Below are 24,350 nucleotides of genomic sequence, written 5' to 3'. Positions count from 1 at the left end.
TCGAATATTACACAAGTATATACGGTAAAAGTAAGTACCAAATCACACAGAGACATGAAACACATTGTCAGAAGTCTGATTTAAGAAAGAATGTTGTAAGGAGAATCACAAAGAAAGAAAAAGAAGCAGTAAGTCAGAGGCACAGGTGTAGAATTCCAGATCTTTGGAGTCCAGTCAGTCGAATGCAGAACCAACGATGGTGGAAAAATTAAATTTGGGGTGATTAAGAGACCAGCAACGATGATTCTTCTGAGTTTCTTTGCAATCTTATCATTTCTTGATAGTTGTCATTATTTTCACTTCAGGTGAGATAACGTAGCTCTGCTGCATTGTCTTTTACATTTTACTAGTCCAGTAACATTAGTTCCTCCTGTACTCTGCATTCCAAATTACAAACAGACCCCTACTCCCCAATGTAGACAAGCAATCCAATAAACCTAAAGTTGTTTAGGTTAAAGAGAAATGTAAAACAACCAATCACAATCAAGGTCTACAACCAAAAGCAATGACCCTCAAGTAATGGAATGATTCCAGCAGACACGATATTACCTCCTGCCTGTGTCACAAGGACTTAGGAGTCAAGCAAGCGCTCAGAGAAACCCTGCTATTGACTGAAAATTACTTTTACAGCTAGATCTAGGAACTGTTGCAGTTAATAGTGTGAAATGAAATCCATAAAAGCGAGTGAACTATACCGTGTGAAAAATTATCTTGTCCAAGCCACAACTTGCCTTACAGATTTGATATCAGTAAGAGTTCAGTTTGAGATACTATGCCTTATCTTTAATCCTCAGCATCAAATCATATAATCTTTATATACAGTGGGCAGTGGTTAGCACAATGCTATTACAACACCATCGACCTGGGTTTAAATCCAACGTCGTCTGTAAGGAGTTTGTACGTTCTCTCAGTGTCTGTGTGGGTTTCCTCTGGGTGCTCTGGCTTCCATCCACCCTTCAAATTGATTGGGGGTTGTAGGTTAATTGGGGTATTTGTGTAGCATGGGCTTGTGGGCTGGAAGGGCCTGTTACCTTGTTGTATGTCTAAAATTATTCTTTTTTTTTTAAATTTAAAGAACATAAGGTTAAAGAACATAGACTGCAGTTATTGGAAACAAAATAAGTACATCATATCAAAAAGAAAAGGAGGAAGACTTGTAATTGCACATCATCATTCACTTCCCATAGCATTTTATAGATAATCAAGTACTATTGAAATACAAGACCATAATACATAGGAGAAGAAATAGGCTATTTAGCCAATTAAGTGTGCGCCACCATTTAATCATGAGCTGATCTACCTTTGATGCCCTGGCTAATCAAGAACCTAGTGATCTCTGCCTAAATATACCTAATAACCTGGCCTCCACAACCACCTGTGGCAATAAATTCCACAGATTTAGCATGCTCTGGCTGAAGAAATTCCTACACATCTCTATTCTAAGCAGACGCCCTTCCATTCTGAAGTTGTGCCCTCTTGTCCTAGACTCTCCATCTTTCTACATGCCTTTCAACATTCAAAATGTTTCAATGAGATTTCCCTTCATTCTTCTAAATTCCAACGAGTACAGACCAAAACCCTCCTCATATGAGAGCCTTTTCATTCATGGGATCATCCTGTGAACCTCCTTTTAACACTCTCAAACTTCAGCACATCCCTCTTAAATGAAGAGCCCAAAACTGCTCACAATTCTCCAAATGAGGTTTCACCAGTGCCTTATAAAGGCTCAAGATCACATCCTTGCTCTTATATTCTATTCCTATTGAAATGAGCGCCAGCATTGCATTTGCCTTCTTCACCACTGATTCAAGATGTAAATTTTACCTTCAGGCTATCCTGCATGAGGACTTCCAGATCCCTTTGCATCTGAATACTTTAAATTTTCTCCCCATTTAAAAAATAGTTTCCCCGTTTATATTTTCTACCTAAGTGCATGACCTGTATGGGCTGAGAAATGGCAAATGAAATAAATTTCTTAATCTTCCCAAGTCCTTCTGCAGCCTCCCTGTTTACTCAACACTACCTGTTCCTCTGTCTACCTTCATATAAACTGCAAATAGCCACAAAGCCATTCATTCCATAATCAAAATCATTAATATACAATATAAAAAGAAGTGGCCTCAAATCAGACCCTTGTGGAACACCACTAGCAACTGGCAGCCAATTAGATCCCTGTATTTCAACTCTGCTTCCTGCCAATCAGCCAATGCTCTACCCACACTAGTACATTTCCTGTTCTACCATGGGCTCTTATGTTGTTAAATAGCCTCATATGCAATACCTTGTCAAATGCCTTCTGAAAAATCCAAAAAAAAAACAATATCCACTGCATCTCCTTTATCTAGCCTACTTGTTACTTCTTCAAAGAATTCCAACATGTTTGTCAAGCAAGATTTTCCCTAAAGGAAACCATGCTGATTTTGGCCTATCTTGTCATGTGCCTCCAAATACTCCATAACCTACTCTTTGACAATCGACCCCAACATCTTCTCAACTACTGATAGGTCTATAACTTACCTTCTGCTGCCTTCCTCCTTTCTTGAATAGTGAGATTGGTGATTTTCCAGTCCTCCAGGACCATACGAGAATCTATTGTTTCCTGAAAGATCATTACCAAGCCTGTACAATCTCAACTGCTCCTTCTCACAGAACGCAAGGCTGTTTTCTGAGTACCTTTTCCCATGAAATAATAACTTCACTCACTTCCCTTCCCTGATACCCTTCAACATCTTGCACACTGCTAATGTCTTCCATAATGACTGATGCAAAATACTCAGTTTCTCTGCCATCTCCTTGTCTCACATTATTGTTCTTCAGCATAATTTTCTAACGATCCTATCTCTCCTCTCTTTAACTTGAAACCTTTTGTATCCTCTATTTTTTGCTAGCCTACTTTCATAATTCATCTTTTCCCGCCTTATGAGTTTTTTTTAGTCACCTCTGCAAGTATCTATCTGCCTGTCCTTCCAAACAAACTTCCTACCAGGCTCTGAGCCTCTTTCCCTGCTTCTTCACTTTGGTTCCTACCCCTCGTGAATCGAATTTAAACCTCACCACCATGCACCCACCCACACCCCACCCCCACTCCCCTCACCGAACAGTACTAGCAAACTTCCCTGCCAGGATATTGATTCCTCTCGAGTTCAGGTGCAACCCGTCCCACTTGTACAGGTCACCCCTTCCCCAGAAAATATTTCAATGATCCAAGAACTTAAAAACCTGCACCATTCCTCAGCTACACATTGTCTGCACTATCTTCCTGTTCTAACCTTCCCTAGTAATCCAGAGATTTCAGAGATTTCCACCTTGGAGCTCTGGCTCTTCAGCCTCTTTCCTACTTCCCTAAATTTACTTTGCATGACCTCTACCCCACTCCTGTCTATGTCATTGGTACCATTATGTACCATGTCCTCTGGCTGCTCACCCTCCCCCTTAAGAATATTCTGCACCCATTCAGAGACATCCTAGAAGGCAACAAACTATCCTGGAGTCTCTTTTGTGGGCAAAGAATCTCCTATGTGTTCCACTGACTATCAAGTCCCCTATGAATATCATTCTACCTGACTTCACTCTTCCCTTCTGAGGCTCAGAGCCAATCACAATGCTATTTATTTGGCTGCTGTCTGACCCTGATAGGTCATCCCTCTCGCGGTATCTAAAAAGAGGTATATTTGTGGCTGAGAGGAATGGCCACAGGGGTACCCTGCACTGCCTGCCTATTTTATTTCCCTCTCCCGACTGGCATGCAGCCACCTTCCTTCTGCCTCATGGGGGTGATTGCGTCCCTGTAAATCCTGTTTACTCCCCCCCCCATCCCCAACCTCCCGAATGATGTGGAGTTCATCCAACTCCAGCTCCAATTCCCTAACATGGTCTGTGAGGAGCTGCAGTTGGATGCACTTCTCACACATTAATTCATCAGGGATACTGTTGGCTTCCCTGACTACCCACATTCTGCAAGAGGAGCATGACCCTTCATTGGCTGCCATTCTCACTGTCCATTAAAAGCTTTAATATAGGAAATGTCGCAGCCAATCTGTACACACCAAGTTCCTATAATTACAAAGCTATTATGACCAGATAATCAATGCTGTGAATGTTGTCGGAGGGGTAAATGATGGTCAAGATACAAGGAATAACTCCCCTATTCACCTTCAAATTAATGTTATATCCAATAGAGTGCAGAAAGAAATTTCATACAAAAGTCAACTTCTGAAGATCTACCACTTGTCAGTAAAGTAAAAGTACTTATGTATCTAATTCTTTTAACTAAGGGATAAGATGGTGCCTACAAGACTAGAGCTAACATTGTAATGGTACAAGTGCATGAATCTGAAAAGTAAAAGACAACTTTCCCACTGCCACTTTCTTCTCTGTCTATTGTATTCAAATACTTACAGCATGGTTCAGTTCCACAGAAATGTCAAAAACTATTTACCATCATTGTTCCAAAGTTCTAGAACGTGGTCTTTGGCAGTGATAGGTGTCAGGAAACCTCGTTTTCCAAAGAGCGAATCATCAAGACCTCAGCAAAATATTAAAAAAGTAAACAATTATTTAGATGTATAACAACAAAATAAAGCACCAGAACAGCAAAAGGAACTTGCACTTATTTTCATTTTTTTTATCATGAGGGATGAAAATACAAGTGAATTTAATTATTTGTTGTCATATGCACTGACATACTTGGTTCTGCTAGCAATACAGGTGAGTCAACTTGCCCTTCAGCACAAAATACAAAGTGCACACTATAGTATTACAGAGATAAAGTTCAGTTAAAACAGTGCAAGAGCCCCTTGACACTGATGTTGAGTGTTTTCAAGCATAAGACAGGATTGGGGAAGGGGACTTCAGGGGAATGGGGGGGATGTGGGCAGTGTTGAAGAGTGTGCGACTGGGGTGGGATGGGACTGTTAATATGCTGGTTGCTTGCCTGAGACAGTGGAAAGTGTATCCAAAATTGAAGGAGGGCCAGTTGATTTGTATGGTGGCCTGAGCTGCATTCACAACCCCATGGAGTTTCTCCATCTTGGGTAAAGCAGCTCCTGAACTAATCGGTGTTGCATCCAGACAAAAGTTGATAAGAGATTTCTTTTGGGAAATCAGGATTGATAAGCTGAATAAAGTTCTTTAAAGGTAGAATCAGTTGATGTACTGTAATATACTTGGATTGGTGGTGAGCAAACAATAACATCACTAGAAGATTATTGCACAACATAACGAGTACACAAAATGAAGGTAATATACTTGCAGAGATATAGGTTTGGCTAACAGCTAGCTAACAAAAAGTAGAAAATCAGGATAAAAGGTTAGTTTCAAGCTGGTAATCAATGGTCCAGAAATCAAAGCTGAGGCCACATCTGTGGGAGAAGACTCTTCTTTGAAACTTAGAAGATAAAAAAAGTTAATGAAGCAAGAGTGAGAATGGGGAAAGGGCTGAAGTCTTTGATATGATAAAACCAGGGTTGACCATGGCATAAACTGGAAATTATTTGGTCAATTAATGAATGGAAGTAGTTGACAAGCAAAAATATTGACAAACGAATGTGAGGGTTGAGGAAAACAGAAGAGAAGAGACCAGGCAGATCATGCTGTGGAATCTTCCACTCCCAAAAGGAAAAAAACAAACAAGCTGATGCAGTAACAGAGACAGACAACTGATACAGACAGAAATAAAGTAGCTTGAAGCTGTAGAATTCAAGTAAAAACATAATGCTGGAGAAACTCAGTACGGGGGAGGTCACATGATGGCGTAGGGATGGCGTAGGGAGCACAGTGCTCACTTACAACTCCCGGGGACTTTAATTTAAAAAGTGTTAATTAAGATAAGTTTTTACTATTAAACTTAATTTAAAGTCTTTTTAAACTACTAATAACTTTAACTACAATGTCGCCGAAAAAAGAAAGCACCGAAAACTACACCAAAGGAAAAACGTGAACCGAAGAGAAAAAAGAACCTGGGTCAAACAGTGTACTTTATATAACAAAGATAAAGATACATAACCAACGTTTTGGCTTCAGCCCTTCATCCACCTTGAGATAACAACACCGGATCACCGTCTGTGTAAAAGTAGCGATAGGGCATTTCGGGACCATGACAGGAAAGAATGTATACATGCATCGTATGTTTTTTTAGTGTAAGTGGGACAACATGAAAAATCTTTTTAATAATAATACTACTGCTGTCCTGCTCTCTCCTGGCGGCCCGCTGCCTGCTCTCTCCCGGGGGGGGGGGGTTTAGCAGGGCGGTGGGACCAGTGGGGGGACTGATGGCCGGCTGCCAGGTGAGTCTCCTGACAGCCTGCCACCAGCCCCCACACTGATCCCAAAGCCCCACTCCCAGCTGTTCCCAGGTGTCTCTAATCACTTTGTGCTGTGAGCAAGCCGGCCTATGTGCTTGTCCTCAGTTCGAACAGTCTGAAGCCCACTTGCCATTCTTCACCCCTTCAATTTGGTAAAACAGTTATGGAAGCCTCGCATTAGTTGTGACCACCCAGCTGCCAAATGTTAGTGTTTTTGTGGCCGCTCATGGAGAAAGGTGAGGGCAATCACAAAGTGTGGCTGGGTCCAGCACCAACCCAGCAAGGTATCATTCCTAGTACAACACTGATTTGACACGAGGTCTGCCAGATTGAACTGCAATTATACAGCAAAGGTAAAAGGCAGAGTCGATCTGGCTGACAGTGAGTGGTTCATGAGGGAATAGCTGATCAACCCATCTCAGATGTCTATGCATGCTCCCATAAATGCAGAAGTTTGAAATAAGCTGTAGATGAAATGGCTGGAGCTAGAGATGAAATGAGCTGGTGGTGAAATAGAGATGCATCCTCTACTAAAATCTCCATTTTGTTAGGTGGGTGAAGCACTGATGTGTTGCTGGGAGGAGAATGAGAGATTAATTCATAAGTGCATAATTCATGGTTTTGACAGGACTGATGTGGGGTGGTTGTGGTCTTTCAAAATAGGGCTTGATCATTCATGAATAAGATAAAAGTACTGAATCTGGAACCCGACAGAATAGGATGTGAATGCTCAGTTACTGAATGTATTCAAGACAGTCACTGACAGATGCTATCTGCAATGCTATCTACAAGTTTGCCAATGACACCACAGTTGTCAGAAGAATCACAAATAACCATGAGGAAGTGTACAGGAAGGAGATAGATCAGCTCGTTGAATGGTGTAATGACAACAACCTTGCACTCAACATCAGCAAAACCAAGGAGATGTTGTAGACTTCAAGAGGAAGTTAGGGGAACATGACCCAGTTCTCATCGAGAGTTCAGTAATGGAGAGGATCAAGAACTTCAAATTCCTGGGTATCAACATCTCCGAGGATCTGTCCTGGAGACTCCAGGTTGATACAATTACAAAGAAGGCTCGGCAGCGGATATACTTTGTGAGGTGTCTGAGGAGATTCGTCACTGAAGACTCTCATAAACATCTACAGGTGTACAGTGGAGAGAATTCTGGATAGTTGCATCACTGGCTGGTATGGAAGCACCAACTCTCAGGACAATTATAAACTGCAAAGGGTTGTTAACTCAGCCTGTGATATCACAGGCACCAGACTTCACTCCATCAAAGACACCTACATGAGATAGTGTCTTAAAAAATCAGCCTCTATCCTCTGTTACGAGCCCAGAGGACCCATAAACACAGCAGCAATAGATATTCACCAAGACAAATGGTTATTTAAACAAAAGTTGCTTTTAATTATCTTTAAACATGAAAATAGAATCAAATTTTAACTCATCACTATTGACTTACTTAACCTAACTTAACTCCCTTCTAACTCTAATCGCACGTATGTGTGTGTAAGTGCAGAAAAGTTCTTTGGTTCACAGTCCAATCTCACTTCTCATTTCTCCAAGTTCACTGGTTCCAGGGAATTCTTATACTGTGCACAGAATTTAACATTTATAAAGTTCACTTGAAAGTTAAATGGTTACCACTCAGGAAGGTTCTTGTCGGTTTTCAGAGACAGATTTGTTCCTTTTTTAAAATCAGCCACTTCACTGTCTGGCTGATGAAACTTGCCCCTTCAGGGTTCTCCAGATGATAACCGCTTTCTTTCAGGTCACCACAGAGTTCCTTTTTGTTACTTATTCCAAGTGAAACATCAGACAGCCAGTCCTCTCTTGCATGAACCATGAGGGCTTTGACCAAGTCATCTTCCAGATAGGGCTTTCCACAAGCTTGCCAGCTTCTCCTATTCCAGTGCCAACTACTTCTGCTAGCTTTAACACTGTAGAAGTGATCTCTGTGTCTCTCTCACTCTCTGTGAGAGAAAGCCTGTTTGACTCTCTCTGCTTGCAAAGGCATGTTATAATGGTTATAAAGTGAATGTTTGCATTATGATGCTGCCGCAAAACACCAAATTTCATGACTTGTTCCTGACAATAAATTCTGATCGAAGATTAATGTTAGGGAGTGGCATTGTGATAAAAGACCAGCCCCCACACTGATCCCACCGCCCCACTCCTTCCGACAACCCGCCACCAGCCACCAATGATAGATAGCAGTGATTAGTAAGGGATTACTTAACGTGGTATGTAAGTGGAAAAAAAAAGTTTGAAATCCACTGTTATAGATCAATACTTGCAGTAGATTTTCCTATGCTCTATTATAAATTGTGTGTGCATGTTTTTGTATCATATTGAAGGGTTCGTGAGGTAAAGAAGAAAGCAAGCTCCAAGACTCGGATCACAATACAATGATCTTTATTAAATCAACCTACAGCACAGCACAAAGGCCCTCCCGCTACTCACATGCATACAAGCACTCACACACTCGCGCCAACTCAAATCCAAAGCGTGGGATCCACTGGTGAAGGAAGGGGCTCAAATGTAGTGCCAGGCAATAGGGGAGGATTGCCTCAGTGTAGACCCCAAGGGAATATGCTTCCCATTGGGATTTCAGTTTCCCACTCTGGGGAATTCGGAGGACTGTGGATCTGCTCTGGCATCTCTATACACTGGCTAGTGTTAGGGGTCTACAGTCCTCCGTTATCTGTGATACTCATGAATGGAGCCCATTGTAGCAACCACGATCCGGGCAGAGAGCAGGAGCATCGCTACATTGGGGGGGAAGAAAGCGAGAAACAACCTGCTCAGACTTAAATATGTCCCACTCTGCTGAGCAGGGGCCAATGATCTGGGCCAGCCAATGGCAGTGCGCACTCAGGCTTGTGGGCAAGTACGCACCTGATTGGCTGGTTGCTGGTCAGCAGGGTGTTGTTTTTGGTAAAGGAGGTCACTGATTGGCCAGTGGTACAGTTTTATCAAATTGTGTGCATATTTTCCCACACTCTTTTATAAGTTGTGCACGTGTGTTTTATTCTCACTAAGATTTTCCTATGCTCCTCTATTAATTGTTATGTGTTAATAAAAGTAACATTTGATTGTGAACCCTTGTGTCCAGACTAGTCTCTCTCGAACCTGACATTTTCTCAACAGTGACCTCTGCGGAGAACAACAGTAGGCTGCCGGAGAGTCTCTCGACAGCCTGCCACCAGCCCCCACACTGATCCCACTGCCTTGCTTTCCCCTGATAGCCCACCACCAGCACCCAACAATAGCAGTGATACTAGTGAGCCATGCAACAACAATGATCACCGTCAGCATTACTCACCATTATCACCTTATTTTCAACTTCATATACAAGACCGGGAAATATTTTTGAGCCTTTTTTTGGGGAAAAAAAGTGAGTCTAACATTTCGTCAAATACAGTATGTTATACGTGACACTAGACGCCGACGCTGTTGTGCTAGATGTCTTGCCTCTTTTGCTCCTAGAATGCTAGCTTGCTGTGCAAAATAACACATTGACCCACCATTATGCTGGCTTTGTTTGGTTCAGTGTACATGACCAAAGCCAGCTTAATGACAGGTTTTCTTTACGGCAATATTGTGGGATTTCTGTGGAAAAAATATATCTGATTGCGACAACTGGTTCGAGAATCCTCAGCTGGGAAAAACAACATCCAACCCATCTCACTTGCTGAATTTTCCAACTTTCAATACAAGTTAAGCTTACAAAAGTTTACAGATTTTAAATGAGATCATCTCTCAGTCTTCTAAACTCTAGAAAGTAAAGCTCTTCTCATCTGGCAAACCTGCATCCAAGGAACCTCAGCTGGACTCTGTTTTAAGATCATATTTCAGATGCAGTTTCACCAAAGTCCTTTATCAGTAAGATATCTAACTTCTATTCTCACATTCCAACACATTAGAAGCCAACATACCATTTGCTTTCCACATATTTATTGCACCTGCATATTAGTTTTCAATGCTTACTTCCAAGGAAGTGTAAACAATTCATTTTTCATGTCCACATCAAAATATGAGTCATTTTACCCAAGTCAGATTGAACTTTGATCTGGCTGATTTTTCTCACGTCAGTGATGAACCCAATGACCTTCAAGTTACAATCACCCCAGGGGTCCTCCATCATGAACACTAATTGGGGCTTTTCAGTGAAACTCATTGAGCACCTGAATACCCTTGGAGCTCCCCTATGGCTCTTTCCCTGTTCTCAACTTTTTAAGTCCAACAGGACATCCTTCATCTTATCTTTATCTCTTTACCCACTCTAACCTCAGTCATCACCCCCCTCCCACCCCAAAACAAACTGTACACTAATCCTAAGTTTATGGTTAAGCCCAGACACAAGGGAGTTGATGATATAGTCTGGCAGACAGACCCTCCATCTTACAGAAATCAGATAGCAGCTCTTGGACACCTCCTCTTGTTGGGCCCGAGACCAGGACCATCATCAAGATATTATTTCCTATGCCATCACAGATATTATAGCCATGAACCTGATTGTTTCCCATCCTCATACAGCCCTCTTCCATCTACACCCAAGATTCATTAGTAAAACTCCCATTGGCAGGCCCATTGTTTCTGCCTGCTTTTACCCCATTGAACTTATCTCCTCATACCTTGATTCTATCTAGTCCCCCCCCCCCCTCATCTTATCCAGTCATTTTTCACCAACATTCATTCACCTTGCGCAAACTCCACCTTATTAAAAATGTCAAGTTCCCTAGCCCCAATCTTCTCTTCTTCACCATGGATCTCTATACAAATCACTTCCCCATCAGAAAAGTTTTTCAGCCCTCTTTCTTTCTTGAACAAAGTACGAGTAGTCTCTCCCTGCCAATACTCTACTCCACTTGGCAAGGCTTGTCACATCCTGAACAACCTTTCTTTTGATTGCTCCCATTTTCTACAAGTTCAGATTGTAGTTATGTCAGCTATGTGGAATAATCCCTGCTCCCAACCTATTCTCTGGTACATTGACAACTGCATTGGCACTGCATCTCAACAATTTCATAAACTTCCTTGCTAACTTCTACCCAGACCTAAATTCATAGAACACTTCTCTCCTTTCTGTACCTCTCAGTCTCGATCTCAGAAGATAATTATTGACCAACATTTATATCCCACAGCTACATAGACTTTTCACCTTGTCTTGAAAGGACATTATCTCATTCTCCCAGTTTCTCCTTTTCTGCCGCACCTGTTCCCAGTATGAGGCCTGCCAGTCCAAGTCATCAGATGCCCTTGTTCTTCAAAAACCATGACTTCTCCCTGCCTTCACTGCTGAATTGATTTTTTTCTCTGTGAAGGGAGACAGAGGGAAAAGGGAAGGGGAGAGAGAGAAAAAGAAAGTTGGGAGAAAGGCGAAACAGGGAAGAAGTAAAGGAGGGGGAATATAACAGAAAACGAAAAAGTTGATATTAATGCCATCCAGTTGGAGGGTTCCCATAAGATGAGGTATTGTTCTTCCAATTTGCAAGTGGTCTCAGTCTGGAAGTGCACGAGACCATTGATAGACATGTTAGCAATGGAATGGGATGGGGAATTGAAATGGGTGGCCACTGGGAGATCCACACTATTGTGACGGACAGAAAGCAATTTCCCAATCTGCGTCCAGCCTCTCTGATGTACAGCAGACCAGGGTGGGAGGACTAAATGCAGAGGATGACCCCCGCAGATGCACAAGTGAAATGCTGCTTCACCTGGAAGGACTGTGTTTTGAATGGTGGCGAGGGAGGAGGTGTGACTCCAAGTGGAGGATCCCCTGTGGTCACAGGGAGAGTTGCCAAGGGGACAATTTGTGGGGAGGGAGGAGTGGACAAGCGAGTCACAGAGGGAAACAGTCCCTGTGAAAGGCAGAAAGGAGAGGAAAGGGGAATGTGTCGTGTGGTGGGATCATGTAGTAGGTGGTGGAAATGGTGGAAGAGGAATGTTGGACATGGAGGCTGGTGGGGAGGTAGGTGAGGACAAGGGGAATCCTGTCCATTTTGTCTCTTCCCTTTTCCCTCTGTCTTCTTTTACAGAGCCAAATCAATTCTCATCTTTCCTTTTATCATATCCAATGAACACCTTGTGAATGTTGGTCTAGACTCCTCCCCCTGTCATTCTTCAGTTTTTATTCTGACACTTTCCTTTCTTTTTGGCGTATACCTTGAAGAAGGGATCAAGCCCAAAAAGTCAGTAATATATCTTTATTTCCTACAGATGCTGCAAGACTGGGTGAGTTCTTCCAGCATTTCTGTGTGTGTTTTACTACAATCACAGCATCTGTAAACTTTTGTGTTTCACTCAATACTTAACATTACCATGGAACCACTTCTCCTTGCTATTATTAACAGCAAAAACACAAAAGTGCTCAGGTTAGTTTTATTGGGCTTTACCTCCACTCTCTTGCACTGCTTTATCTGTTTTTTTCTTCAGTTTAATTGCAGCTGTAGGGTACGTTACTATTAGCTTGCTGTTGTGTTCCTTTCGCACAATTGATTTTCCAGCTCTAAAAAACAGAAACAAGGTTTTATGAGTGCAGAATCTCTTTATCAACTATTCTATCTGATGTACACAAATAACAGTAACCAGTAGATCTCAAAGAAATGTTCTGAAAGGTTACATGAATTTTTTCAGACTTTCAGAAACATTCTGCAAACATTTATCAAAATCCATTGCTGTTATTTACTCAAACACACAATAAATGTTTAATGAAATCTAATATTAAAAGTCATAGAGTTGTACAATAAAGAAGCACCCCTTCAGCTCATTGCATCTGTCATGCTTTCTACACTAATCCCATTTGCCAAAATTAATTTCATATCACTCGATGTCTTGTTCATTCAGGTACTGTTCAGATGCCTCTTAAATGCAATTATAGTTCCTGTCTCTTTCAGCTCATTTCAGATACCAACTACATTTTGCAGGAAAAATATATCCCCTTTAATCCTTGTTCCACTCACCTTAAGCCTAAGCCCTCTAGTTCTAGAGCAGTTTCTCTTAATCTTTTTCTTTTCACTCACATACCACTTTAAGTATTCCCTATGCTATAGGTACTCTGTGGTTAGTAAGGGATTGCTTAAGGTAGTATGTGGGTGAAAAGAAAAAGTTTGAAAACCACTGTTTAAATCGTACCTAATTGACTCATTATGTGCACGGATTCATAACTCCAATGACAATTTTTCTCAAGCAAAATATTTCAGTAGCAATTGGGTCTCGAGCAGTGATTCTCAACCTTCCCTTCCCACTCACATACCACTTTAAGCAATCCCTTACTAATCACTGAGCATCGATGGCATAGGGATTACAAAGTGAGTAGAAAGAAAAAGGTTGAGGACCACTGTTCTAAACACTAAAACCAACATTTCTTGGTGGGGGTGAAGGTGTTTGCATTTCTTCTTGGACTACATGCTTTCATCTAGCTAGCACAAGAATATCTATTTCTTCACCTACTTCTGTTGGAAGAGGAGAAATCAAAAAATGAAATTGATATGCATTTACCAATCCTCCTCCAGCAAACAAACTTCATTAACCAACTAAATGGTTCCTTATATCAAGGCAATATGCCAATTATGTTCCCTTCTCTCAAGTGTACAGCTGTATCTCATTCACACACAGTGATGAAAAGCACAGAACGTCGATGTGAGGTTGGAGTCCTAGAATGACACATTCTTTCCTGTCATATGATAAGAACTATTGATTTTTGTAACAGCAGTTAAGAGGTACGAGTAATTTTCAAGATATTGCTCCATTGCTCATGGATTGAAGTGACTGGCTTACAACAGGGACAATCATCTTTCTTTGTAATTAGTATGATCCAGCCACCAGAGAGCTAATCCTTGACTCAATTTTAAATTTTATTGACAGTACAGTAAAAGCCAGTTCTGGCCATTCTGACCTGTGCTGCTCAATTGCACCTAAATTAACCTACAACTCCCTACATTTTGGAGGTTGGGAGGAAACAGGAGCACTCAGGGAAATCCCATGCAGACACGAGGAGAACACAAACTCCTTACAATTTGAACTCGAGGTGCTGGAACTCACTGACTGCTACATTATCCGTGCAATCTAGATCTCTAAGCTTGGATTTCCAAAGTAATCTACTAATGTAAGGTATTTTTTTCCATCAGTTACTGTACAAATAAGGATATATCAACCTCATCGTCTGTGTAGACTTCATCTCTTGTCTAGTAATCAATTATTCATTACATCTCATTAAGTAGATTCTATGACGAAAAAGGTAATATATCAAAAGCTGCCAATTATTTCAGCTTTTCCACTGGTCCAGCAGAGGTCAAGTAATTCTACAGAAAAAAAGTGAATAAAATCTCGGACATTTCAAGAGCTGACGAGAAAGCAGGAGAATATGCGCGACCGTCTTGCTAAAAAGATGTAATTTTCAAATCACTTTCAACCAGGAAAGAAATTTTGTAGACAATGCCAAAAATAACTACATTTTAAATGACATTGGTTCTTATATCACTTCCAAAATGCAACTACCAAATTTCTGAACAAAAACAATCACTCACTTGCAGTTTGGGCATTTTCTTGATTTCATATAGTTTTTCCAGAAATCCCTTATTAATTTATCCTTGCAATCAGTTACGTTTTTCACCTTGCAATAAAACAGAATCATAATGGAGGAAACTGTTAAAAAGTAAAAAGACCAAGCACACTCAATATCAAAGCAGTATTCTTGTTATAAATCCGCTTATAATTTTTGTTCATTCCTGTTGCTTTCCTTCTCTTTTTGGATGAGAGTTTCCGCCATCTTTAAATAGCATGCCAACAAATGAACCTTCGGGAATAAATAGTAATAAGAACAAAGTATTAGATATTAACAAAAACCTCAAACCTATGCAAGAGGGGAAATATAAGCAAAGTTGTAATTAAAGACATGGGTGTGGAGAAGGTATTAAGATAGTTGGAGTGAAACAGGACAAAAGTTTAGAAAACAGATTTGAAAAGCAGACATTACTAATAAAATGGAGGGTGTGGTGTGAATTTGAAGGATAAAAACAAACACTGCTGCAGTGATTTGTGAAGATCAGTGAACATCAGTAGTGAGTCGAATGAAGCAGGGAATGATGCCTAACCCTGCTGCACATGTCGAGCATGCTTTATCTTTATCAGACTGCACAGTATTTTACCTGTCTTTCCATCTTAGAACAGAGAGTTAGACAGTCCTTAAAATGACTTTATTCTTGTTTATCCGACAATCTCTCATTTGGACTAACTTGTCAAAGCAATAGAGAAAGACGGGTAGAAATGAATATGCAAAATGAACCGACAGCTGAAGCTATTTTAGTCAATTTGTTATGATTCATTTTAGAATTGAAGGAGTGAAAATAAAACTAAGTTAAAGAAATAGATTAAGAATATTAGTATTTGAGATTCATGGGAAATCAGAAAGTTTAGACCAGTGGTTCTCAATCTTTTTATTTCTACTCGCATACCACTTTAAGTCTTCCCTATGCTGTAGGTGCTCTGTGATTAGTACGGGATTGCTTAAGGTGGTAATTTGAAAACCACTGTTTTAATCATATCTAATTGACTCCTTATGTGCACAGTTTCATAACTCCAAAAGAAATGGGCCAATGACAATTTTTCTCAGGCAAAATATTTCAGTAACAATTGGGTCTGGAGCAGTCATTCTCGATCTTTCCTTCCCACTCACATACCACCTTAAGCAATCCCTTACTAATCATAGAGCACTGATGGCATAGGGATTACTTAAAGCGGTATGTGAGTGGAAAGAAAAAAGGTTGAGAATCACTGGCTTAGACTGAACAAAATATCTAATATGTAAATATCTTAAAAAATGCCTGATAACAAGATCAAATTTGGCTGACAATTATTCAAATTAGGCAAAATTAACTCTAATAAAGAGATCATTAAAATTTTGGATGCCTAATTTAAGCCAGGATGGCTGAAAAAGATGGTTATCTATAATAGTACCAGCGAAAGAAAAACCATCAAGCCCAAAGAAAAATTGAGCCCATATTCTCAACCTATTTCTCATTAATGGATTATGTGTCAATGTAAAGAAAGAAAATGGAAAAAAAATCCCAAAATTGCCAACATAGAAGTTTTTTTGGAGAACTGCAGTTCCATTTCTATCCAGGAGTGATTCACTGACTTCTCTAAATGTAATAAAACATATGTTAATCATCCAATAGTAAAACCTAAAACCTGGAAATAATAATTCTCCATTCCTTGTAGGCTTTTGAAGATGAGCTTGTTTATATGTGGTTTCCTCCCCTGTTATATGTAAGTAGAAATAACCAAATCTAGTGATCTGAAAAAAGATTTGGGAATAAAAATTGATAGCATGTATTTATAATAATTTATTGGATTTAAAATCAGTCTCCTTGGCTGGGATCAAGAGTGATTGGGAACACTTGATAATGCCACTATTTTTGGATGTGATGGAACAGGCGGAAGAGTCCCGTACTCTCCTGGAGTCTTTTTCGATGGTAATAATTACAGTAATTCCTAAAATGGATAGAGACCCACTGAAGCTGTCCTCCTATAAACCAATCTCACTTTTGAACCTGGTCTAGATGATAATAGCTGAAGCTTTGGCAAATAGATTGGCTCGGTATTTAACAAAACTAGTAAATCTGGATCAGGTGGGGTTCGTGCAGGAAAGACGATCGGCAGACAATATAAGTAGGTTAATTAATATAATACACTTGGAACAGGCAAGTGTGGATCCAAGTATAGCCATGTCATTTGATGCTGAGCAAGCCTTTGATAGAGTGGAGTGGGATTTTTTTTGATGAAAGTTCTGGAGAAATTTGGACATTAATTTATAAATTGCATTAAAGCATTGTACAGCAAACCCAAGGCCTAAGTTATCACTAATGGCCAGACATCTTCAGCTTTCCCACTGATCAAATCCAGTAGACAGGGCTGTCTGCTATACCCTGGTCTTTTCATTAAGGTGATTGAATCCTTGGCAGTAGCCATTTGCTGGGATCCAGGCATTAAAGGGTTTACAGGGGACCAGGAAGAACACAAAATCAATTTGTTCTCAAATGATGTTTTGATATATTTGAGAGCCAACAGGGTCATTGGGCAGGTTGCAAACAATACTGGAGGATTATGGCCAAATTTTGGGATACAAAATTAACTATGATAAGAGTGAAATAATGCCACTAACGAATGGGGAGTATGAGAAATACAAACGGGAGAGTAATTTCAAATGGCTGCAAAAGGGGATGAAATATTTACGAATATGAATAGATAAAAATGTACAAAATTTATATAAACTGAACTATCTCCCGTTGCTTGGAAACATTGAGGAGGATTTACGCAGGTGGATGCATCTGCCTATCATGTTGATGGGTCGGGTTAACTGCATTAAAATGAAAGTAATGCCAAGGCTAAAATATCTCTTCCAATCTTTAACCATACCACTACTCCAGAGTTTTTTTCAAAACATTCAATGGACGAGTTAGACAATTCCTGTGGAGTGACAAAGTAGCTAGAGTCTCCATGGACAAACTGACCTGGGACTATAGCCTGGGAGGGATGAGACTCCCAAATTTAAAAAAATATATTTTTGGGCAGCTCAGGCAAGGTTTATTGCCTCATTTTTTGCGGGAGATGGTTTACCCTCCAGGGCACAAATTGGTCTGGACATGGTATGGGAGGAGATAGCAGGAGACATTATTTACAAATGGGATAACAGACATCATGATATTAAGGCACTTAATTTGAATGAGGCAAAAAATAAACCAGATTATCAGGTTAAAAGTAGGGTTGTCCCCTAAAATGCCCCAACCCAGAATAAATTAATCCCTATGACTATGGGTAACAAGATCCTGGACACCTGGTGCCAGAAGGGGATCAGGTGTATTGAGGACTGTTATGAGAAGGGACAGTTCATGTCATTCAAGCATTAAAAAACAAATTTGAGCTATCAAATAATTCCTTCTTCTGCTATCTTTAATTAAGATCTTTTTTGAGGGACAAATTAGGTCCATCTATGACCCTGTCACTGTATAGTGATGTGGAGGCTCTAATTCAAAGGGGATCACACGTAAATTTATTTTGGATATGTATCTCCTGTTCCAAAATAAGAGCCCAAAACCAGGTCTCCATAAAATGAGGCAGAGATGGGAGTTGGATTTGGGAACAAGTTCCTGAATGATGCTGGACTGACCTCTGTCTGGAGAGCATGAAGATGGTTACTAACACCAAATATAGACTGGTGCAAAACAACTTAGTCAAACCTGCAATCCCGGACTTGTTTTAGATGCGGCATTGAGACAGGAACTTTTGTACATTTGATGTGGCTATGCGCCAAGGTGAGACCCTTTTGGGTAGAATTAGGGGGCATTTTGAAAAAAATCACAGGGGTGGAATATCTGCAGGACCCTGCCCTGCCCTGTTCCTGCTGGGTAACATTACAGATTTGTGTCTAAAATTGTCAAAACATCAAAATCAATTTGTGAAGGTCGCCTTGGCGATGGCTTGAAATGCATAATGATTAGCTAGAAATCTGACCTTCAGCTAAGCATAGCAAGATGGAGCATGGAGATGCAGAGCTGTGTTCCCCTGGAGAAAATTACTTATAACTTAAGGGGGAATATGGCACATTCATTGAGATATGGAAGCCGTACCTACAGCACGTTGAAACGCAGGAATGATTGACCTCCCCAGAGCCTTTATCAACAGGAATAACTGGACTTTGCAACCCCTGAAACACTGAGAACTAGGAGACAACTTGCAAATCCTGCCGGCGCCACCTCCCCTTTTTTTTAAACCTTATATACTGGCATTATTATTTATAATAAGTGATATTTATGCTTTTGCTTGGGTTGAATGGGAGGGAGGTTGAATGACAGGGGTGTGGGGTAGGGATAGATGGGTGGGAAGGAAAAGGTAAGGACTCAGTAAACAATGATCTGTAAAAGGGGAGGATTGCTCCTCCTATACCACTTGGTTAATATGAGTCTAAAAAATTATAAATAAAATTTTCAAAAAAATTGATTGGGAACGAAATTTGAACATAACATTTTCAGATGAAGATTGGCACTGCACTCTTAGCTTGATTAATGATTCCTCATTTTATGCAAGGCTTTACTTATTATAATTTAAGATGGTGCACAGAACGTACATGTTCAAACTTACATTATCTCATTTTTATGACAATATCCATCTACTCTGTGAGAAATGTAAAATTTTTGAAGCTTCTCTGATACATATGTTTTGGGAGTGCCCAAATTTAGAGAGATTCTAGAAACACACTTCCAAACTGATTCAATGATTCTTAAGATTAATTTAGAACCACGTCCCTTAATTGCTCTGTTTCGCTTTTCTCATGACACAGATAAACCTGTGTCTCATCTCAAGAAAAAGTTTTAGCTTTTATCATGTTGATAGCCAGATGACCAATCTTACTAAAATGGAAATTAAAAGATTCATCCTCTACTCATATATAGTGGTTATAAGTTTTAAGTTTGGAGAAAATTAGAAAATTTATGAAGTTGGGGGGCCCATTCTTAGAATTACATTATAATTGGAAGAAATAAGAATTATAGTGTGCTCCGGAGAATCACTGTCAGATGTCTGGAGGTCACTATTGGATTTATATTTTCATTTTTATTTATTATATAAGGTAACCTTGACTAGAGGGAGGGGGGGTTGATGAGTGGTAGTTTTTAGTATTTTTAAATTTTTTTTCACTTTTTAAAATTTGGCTCAGCAAAGGGTAGTTTATTCTGGAATTCTCGACTTAGTTTCATCTTTTTTCTTCTGTTGTGTACTTACGTGAATACAGATGATTTATTATGTGTTTTCTTTTCTAAAACTCTGTATGTAAGCTTGTATGTTAAACTCAATAAAAACATTTAAAAAAAAAAAAAGAATTGAAGGAGTAAAGTTCTGCCTCTTGGAGAGATCTTTTTTTATAGTCGATCACAGCACACGAACATCTCTTGCATCAACTGCAATTTTGACTATTTATCTACCCTTTTATATTTATCATCTCCTTTTCATGTTCTGGCATAATGTGTTAATTTAATTTATACTATAGGTTATCTTATAAATCTGTGTGGCTGCAGCAAGTAAGAATCTCAGTATATTGCATATGACAATAATCTCTCATCTCAGGATTTTAATCCATCCCAAGGTTGAGGGATCCTTAAGTTCAAAAAAATCCCACAGACATCAATGCAATAAGTGAAGAGATCAACTGTTTGTACCAAATACCCTTCTCTTCTTTGATTTAATTATTCATAGTTCTCTGGTGTAGGGATTAACACACAACTTCCCAGTCAAAGGAAAAAGTACTATTACTGACTCAAGAATTTCTGCATTACTTGGAATAAACTAGATGGCCAAATGGCCTGTTTCTGCTCCTATATCTTATGGTCTATTTGATGCAAATGTTACTGCCAATGGGCATTTAATATCTTTTCCTAATTAGCACTGTAGTGGGCTAGAATGCTGAATAGAAAATCAAAAACGGCAGCTACCATCAATCTGAAATAAAAGCAGAGCATTCTAGAAACATTCAGGAAGTAAGGAGGCATCTGTAGAGAGGAAAATAGAGTTAATGTTTCATTTGCCTGGTTTCTCTTTCCACAAGTTTCACCAACTTCAAATGCTGCATTCGCTATGATGAAAGTACTCCAATGTGCTGTTGGATAGAAAGTTCCAAGATTCTGACCCAGCCACAAAAGGCTGTAGGGTGCATGCAGTTGCAAGGTGCAGCCAAAGAAATGTTTATTCATACCATAAATCATCCAGTGCTTTCTTAATCCCTTTAAGAACATCATTTGACAAATTCTCCATCATTCATGGGCCATATCCAAAATGAATCTCTAACCTTTTTCTATATAAAGCAAAACAAATTTAGTCTTGCACCCATTAACATTCTCACCCTTGCACTTTTCACAAACAAATTTATATGTCTCTATGATGCATTTTGCTATTTGTCTTCCATAAAGCCACAGTACATGTCATCAGCGTGACACTGCAAAGAAATCATTTTCCCACTTACTTGGGATACTTTGCAAGGTACTCGACTCTTCAACACCATTTGGGTATAATCATTCAGTGCTTCCTGGATTTCATCTGTTGTAGCCTTTGAATTTTTCTCAAGCACCTGGAGAAAACAAAACATCAATCATGAATTAAGAAATGGAGGAGTCACATGATGGAGTAGTGGCCAGTAGGGGAACTCCAGCCCTCTCCAGAAAAGTTAAAAGATAGAGAAAAAAACAAAGGCACAAACATAAAAACCATAACAAAGTGAAAGTAAAAGTGTGGAGAAAATGGCAGCGAAGAAAGAAAAACCAAAAACAACGGGAAGAAAAGAAGAAGGAAAGATGGGAAAGAAAGGGAAGAAAGGAAGTAAGGAGGGAATTAAGAGAGTGGCCTTTGTTATATATGAAGATTAAAATCTTTTCTGGGGAGGCTGGATGGGGAAGAATTACAGTCACTGCGAAATCAGTTGACACTTGCGAGTGGATTCGCAAATCCAAATGGAGAGGGGAGATGTGGTTGCCTGACAAGGGACAAAGGGCAACTCAGAAAGGGGAGGGACTATTGGGGGTTAAAGGAATTTTAGATATGAGAATAGTGGAAATATTTTATGCTTTAGAAATGTTGTCTTATAATGTGTTCAAAAAAAGAAAGCAGAAATGGATAAGAAGGGAAGGTGGTGATGAGGAAACGGAAAGGAAAGATAAATAAAGTATGAACTATGTTGAACTATATGACTTTAAATATTAATGGAATTCATAAACAAATCAAAAGGAAGAAACTGTTAAATTTACTGAAAAAAGAAAGATTGGATAGGACATGTAACAGCAGCATCACATAATTCAAAAGCCAGAGGAGTAGCTATATTAATCAATAAAAATGAACCAATCAAAATAGAAGAGGAAATAATAGATCCAGCAGGGAGATATGTAATGATAAAATGTCAGATATATTCAGAATTTTGGAATTTACTCAATGTATATTCACCTAATGAAGAAGATCAAAAATTTATGCAAGATATATTTTTGAAGATAGCAGATACACAAGGGAACATACTAATAGGAGGGGATTTTAACCTTAATTTGGACTCAAACATGGATAAAACTGGAAAAAAAAGAATCGCCATTTAGATGGCAAACACAAGCAATGCGATACCTAAGTATGCAACTAAATAAAAACCTCGGCCATCTATATAAACTCAATTACCATCCATTAATGAAAAAATTACAAGACGACTTAGAGCATTGGAAAGATTTACCACTAACACTGATAGGAAGGATAAACTGTATTAAAATGAATATTTTCCCAAGGATACAATACCTATTTCAGTCATTACCAATACACCTAACAGAGAAATTCTTCAAGAAGTTAAAGAAAATAATAAGGAAATTCTTATGGAAAGGGGGGAAACCGAGGATAGCACTAGATAAATTAACAGAATGGTACAAACAAGGAGGCTTACAACTACCAAACTTTAAGAATTATTATAGAGCTGCACAATTAAGATACCTATCAGATTTTTATCAAACAAGGGAAAAACCAGATTGGACCAGATTAGAACTAGATAAAATAGGGGAGAAGATACCTGAACATATACTATATAAATGGGATGAAAAATTGGTGCAACGTAGGAATTCACCGGTATTGCATCATCTGCTCAACATTTGGAAGAAGATTCATGTAGAAAGGAATAAAACAAATTACCAACTACCAAAACTAATATTGACACAAAATCAGCTAATCCCTTTCTCAATAGATAACCTTTCCTTTAGAGAATGGGAGAGAAAAGGGATCAAAAGAATAGAAAATTGTTTTTCGGGAAATAAATTATTATCCTTTGAACAAATGAAGGATAAATATAATATAACTCACGATACAATGTTTGCATACTACCAACTGAAAACCTACTTGAATGACAAATTGGGAAACAGTCTGAGGTTACCAGAAGGAAGCAATTTTAAATATGTGATTACAGACACAATGATAATTAAAAAGTTTGTAACAAACATGTACATCAAACTGCAAGAAAAGGAGAACGAGGAAACAAACGGTAAACCTAAACAAAAATGGGAACAAGATCTAAACATAAAGATAAAGAATGAAACATGGGAGAAGCTATGCTCTGGAACTATGAGAAATACAATAAACACGAGGTTACGCATGATACAATATAACTGGATACACAGGCTACACATTACACCTCAAAAGTTAAATAAATGGGACCCAACAGTATCAGACAGATGTTTTCACTGTAAAAAGGAAACGGGAACAACAATTCATGCAATTTGGACATGTGAGAAAGTGGAAAAATTTTGGGAAGATCTAAACCAGATATTAAATAAAATCACAAAAAGCAATATACCAAAAAACCCAGAGATCTTCCTCCTAAGTAATATAAGAAACAAAGAATTTGGACTCGATTTGGATGGAGCACAAAAAAGATTTGTTATGATAGCCCGAGCTGTAGCAAAAAAATGTATTATGTCAACCTGGAAATTAGAAGACAACTTGAGAATACAACAATGGTATATAGAAATGAATAAATGTATTCCATTAGAAAAAATAACATATAATTTAAGAAATAACATCATAATATTCGAACAAATATGGGAGCCATACATGAAATACAATAGAGAAATCCTACCATGGACCTCCACCACCTTAAAAGACAGAAGGAGAAGATAACGAAAAGAACTGACTCAGTAAAATTTCTTGTTTATTTTTTATTAAGTGACAACATTGTTTAACGGGTTTAATGTATCTTATAGATTGAACTTTAAATAAATGGGGAAGGGAGTGAGGGAGGAAGGGAAGGGAGGGGGGAAAAAGGGGGAGAAAACGACACTGTATATATTTAAGAAGAAAAATGTCTGTATGTATCTTGGTCAATATGGTTTATAGTGTGAAAAATAAAAAAATAAATTAAAAAAATCATGAATTAAGAAATTTTGAAGATTGCGCTGTATTTGTCAGAGTCTCTTGTCTCTGTTGACATTTTTTTTCCAAAAGCTGATGCAAACCACAGTAGGTAGTGACAGGGGT

At 39.1% G+C, this 24,350-nt stretch overlaps 1 protein-coding gene across 4 annotated transcripts in view; it reads right to left on the bottom strand.

The window, feature by feature from the left end:
* polr1a (RNA polymerase I subunit A) overlaps positions 1-24,350 on the bottom strand; it is a 217,102-nt gene that overhangs the window by 147,244 nt on the left and 45,508 nt on the right. For all 4 annotated transcript variants that reach the window (XM_069923650.1, XM_069923651.1, XM_069923653.1 and 1 more), the window contains 4 exons: positions 21,325-21,429; positions 14,840-14,925; positions 12,707-12,819; positions 4,439-4,525 (listed from right to left, as the gene is read on the bottom strand). In XM_069923650.1, coding sequence (XP_069779751.1) covers positions 4,439-4,525; positions 12,707-12,819; positions 14,840-14,925; positions 21,325-21,429 — 391 coding nt within the window. The remainder of the gene's footprint in view (positions 1-4,438; positions 4,526-12,706; positions 12,820-14,839; positions 14,926-21,324; positions 21,430-24,350) is intronic.

Source organism: Narcine bancroftii, chromosome 3 (genome assembly GCF_036971445.1).
Source record: "Narcine bancroftii isolate sNarBan1 chromosome 3, sNarBan1.hap1, whole genome shotgun sequence".
In the NCBI taxonomy this organism is placed as follows: domain Eukaryota; kingdom Metazoa; phylum Chordata; class Chondrichthyes; order Torpediniformes; family Narcinidae; genus Narcine; species Narcine bancroftii.
The sequence above is the reverse complement of the archived record's forward strand: the minus strand, read 5'-3'. Positions and strand labels throughout refer to the sequence as shown.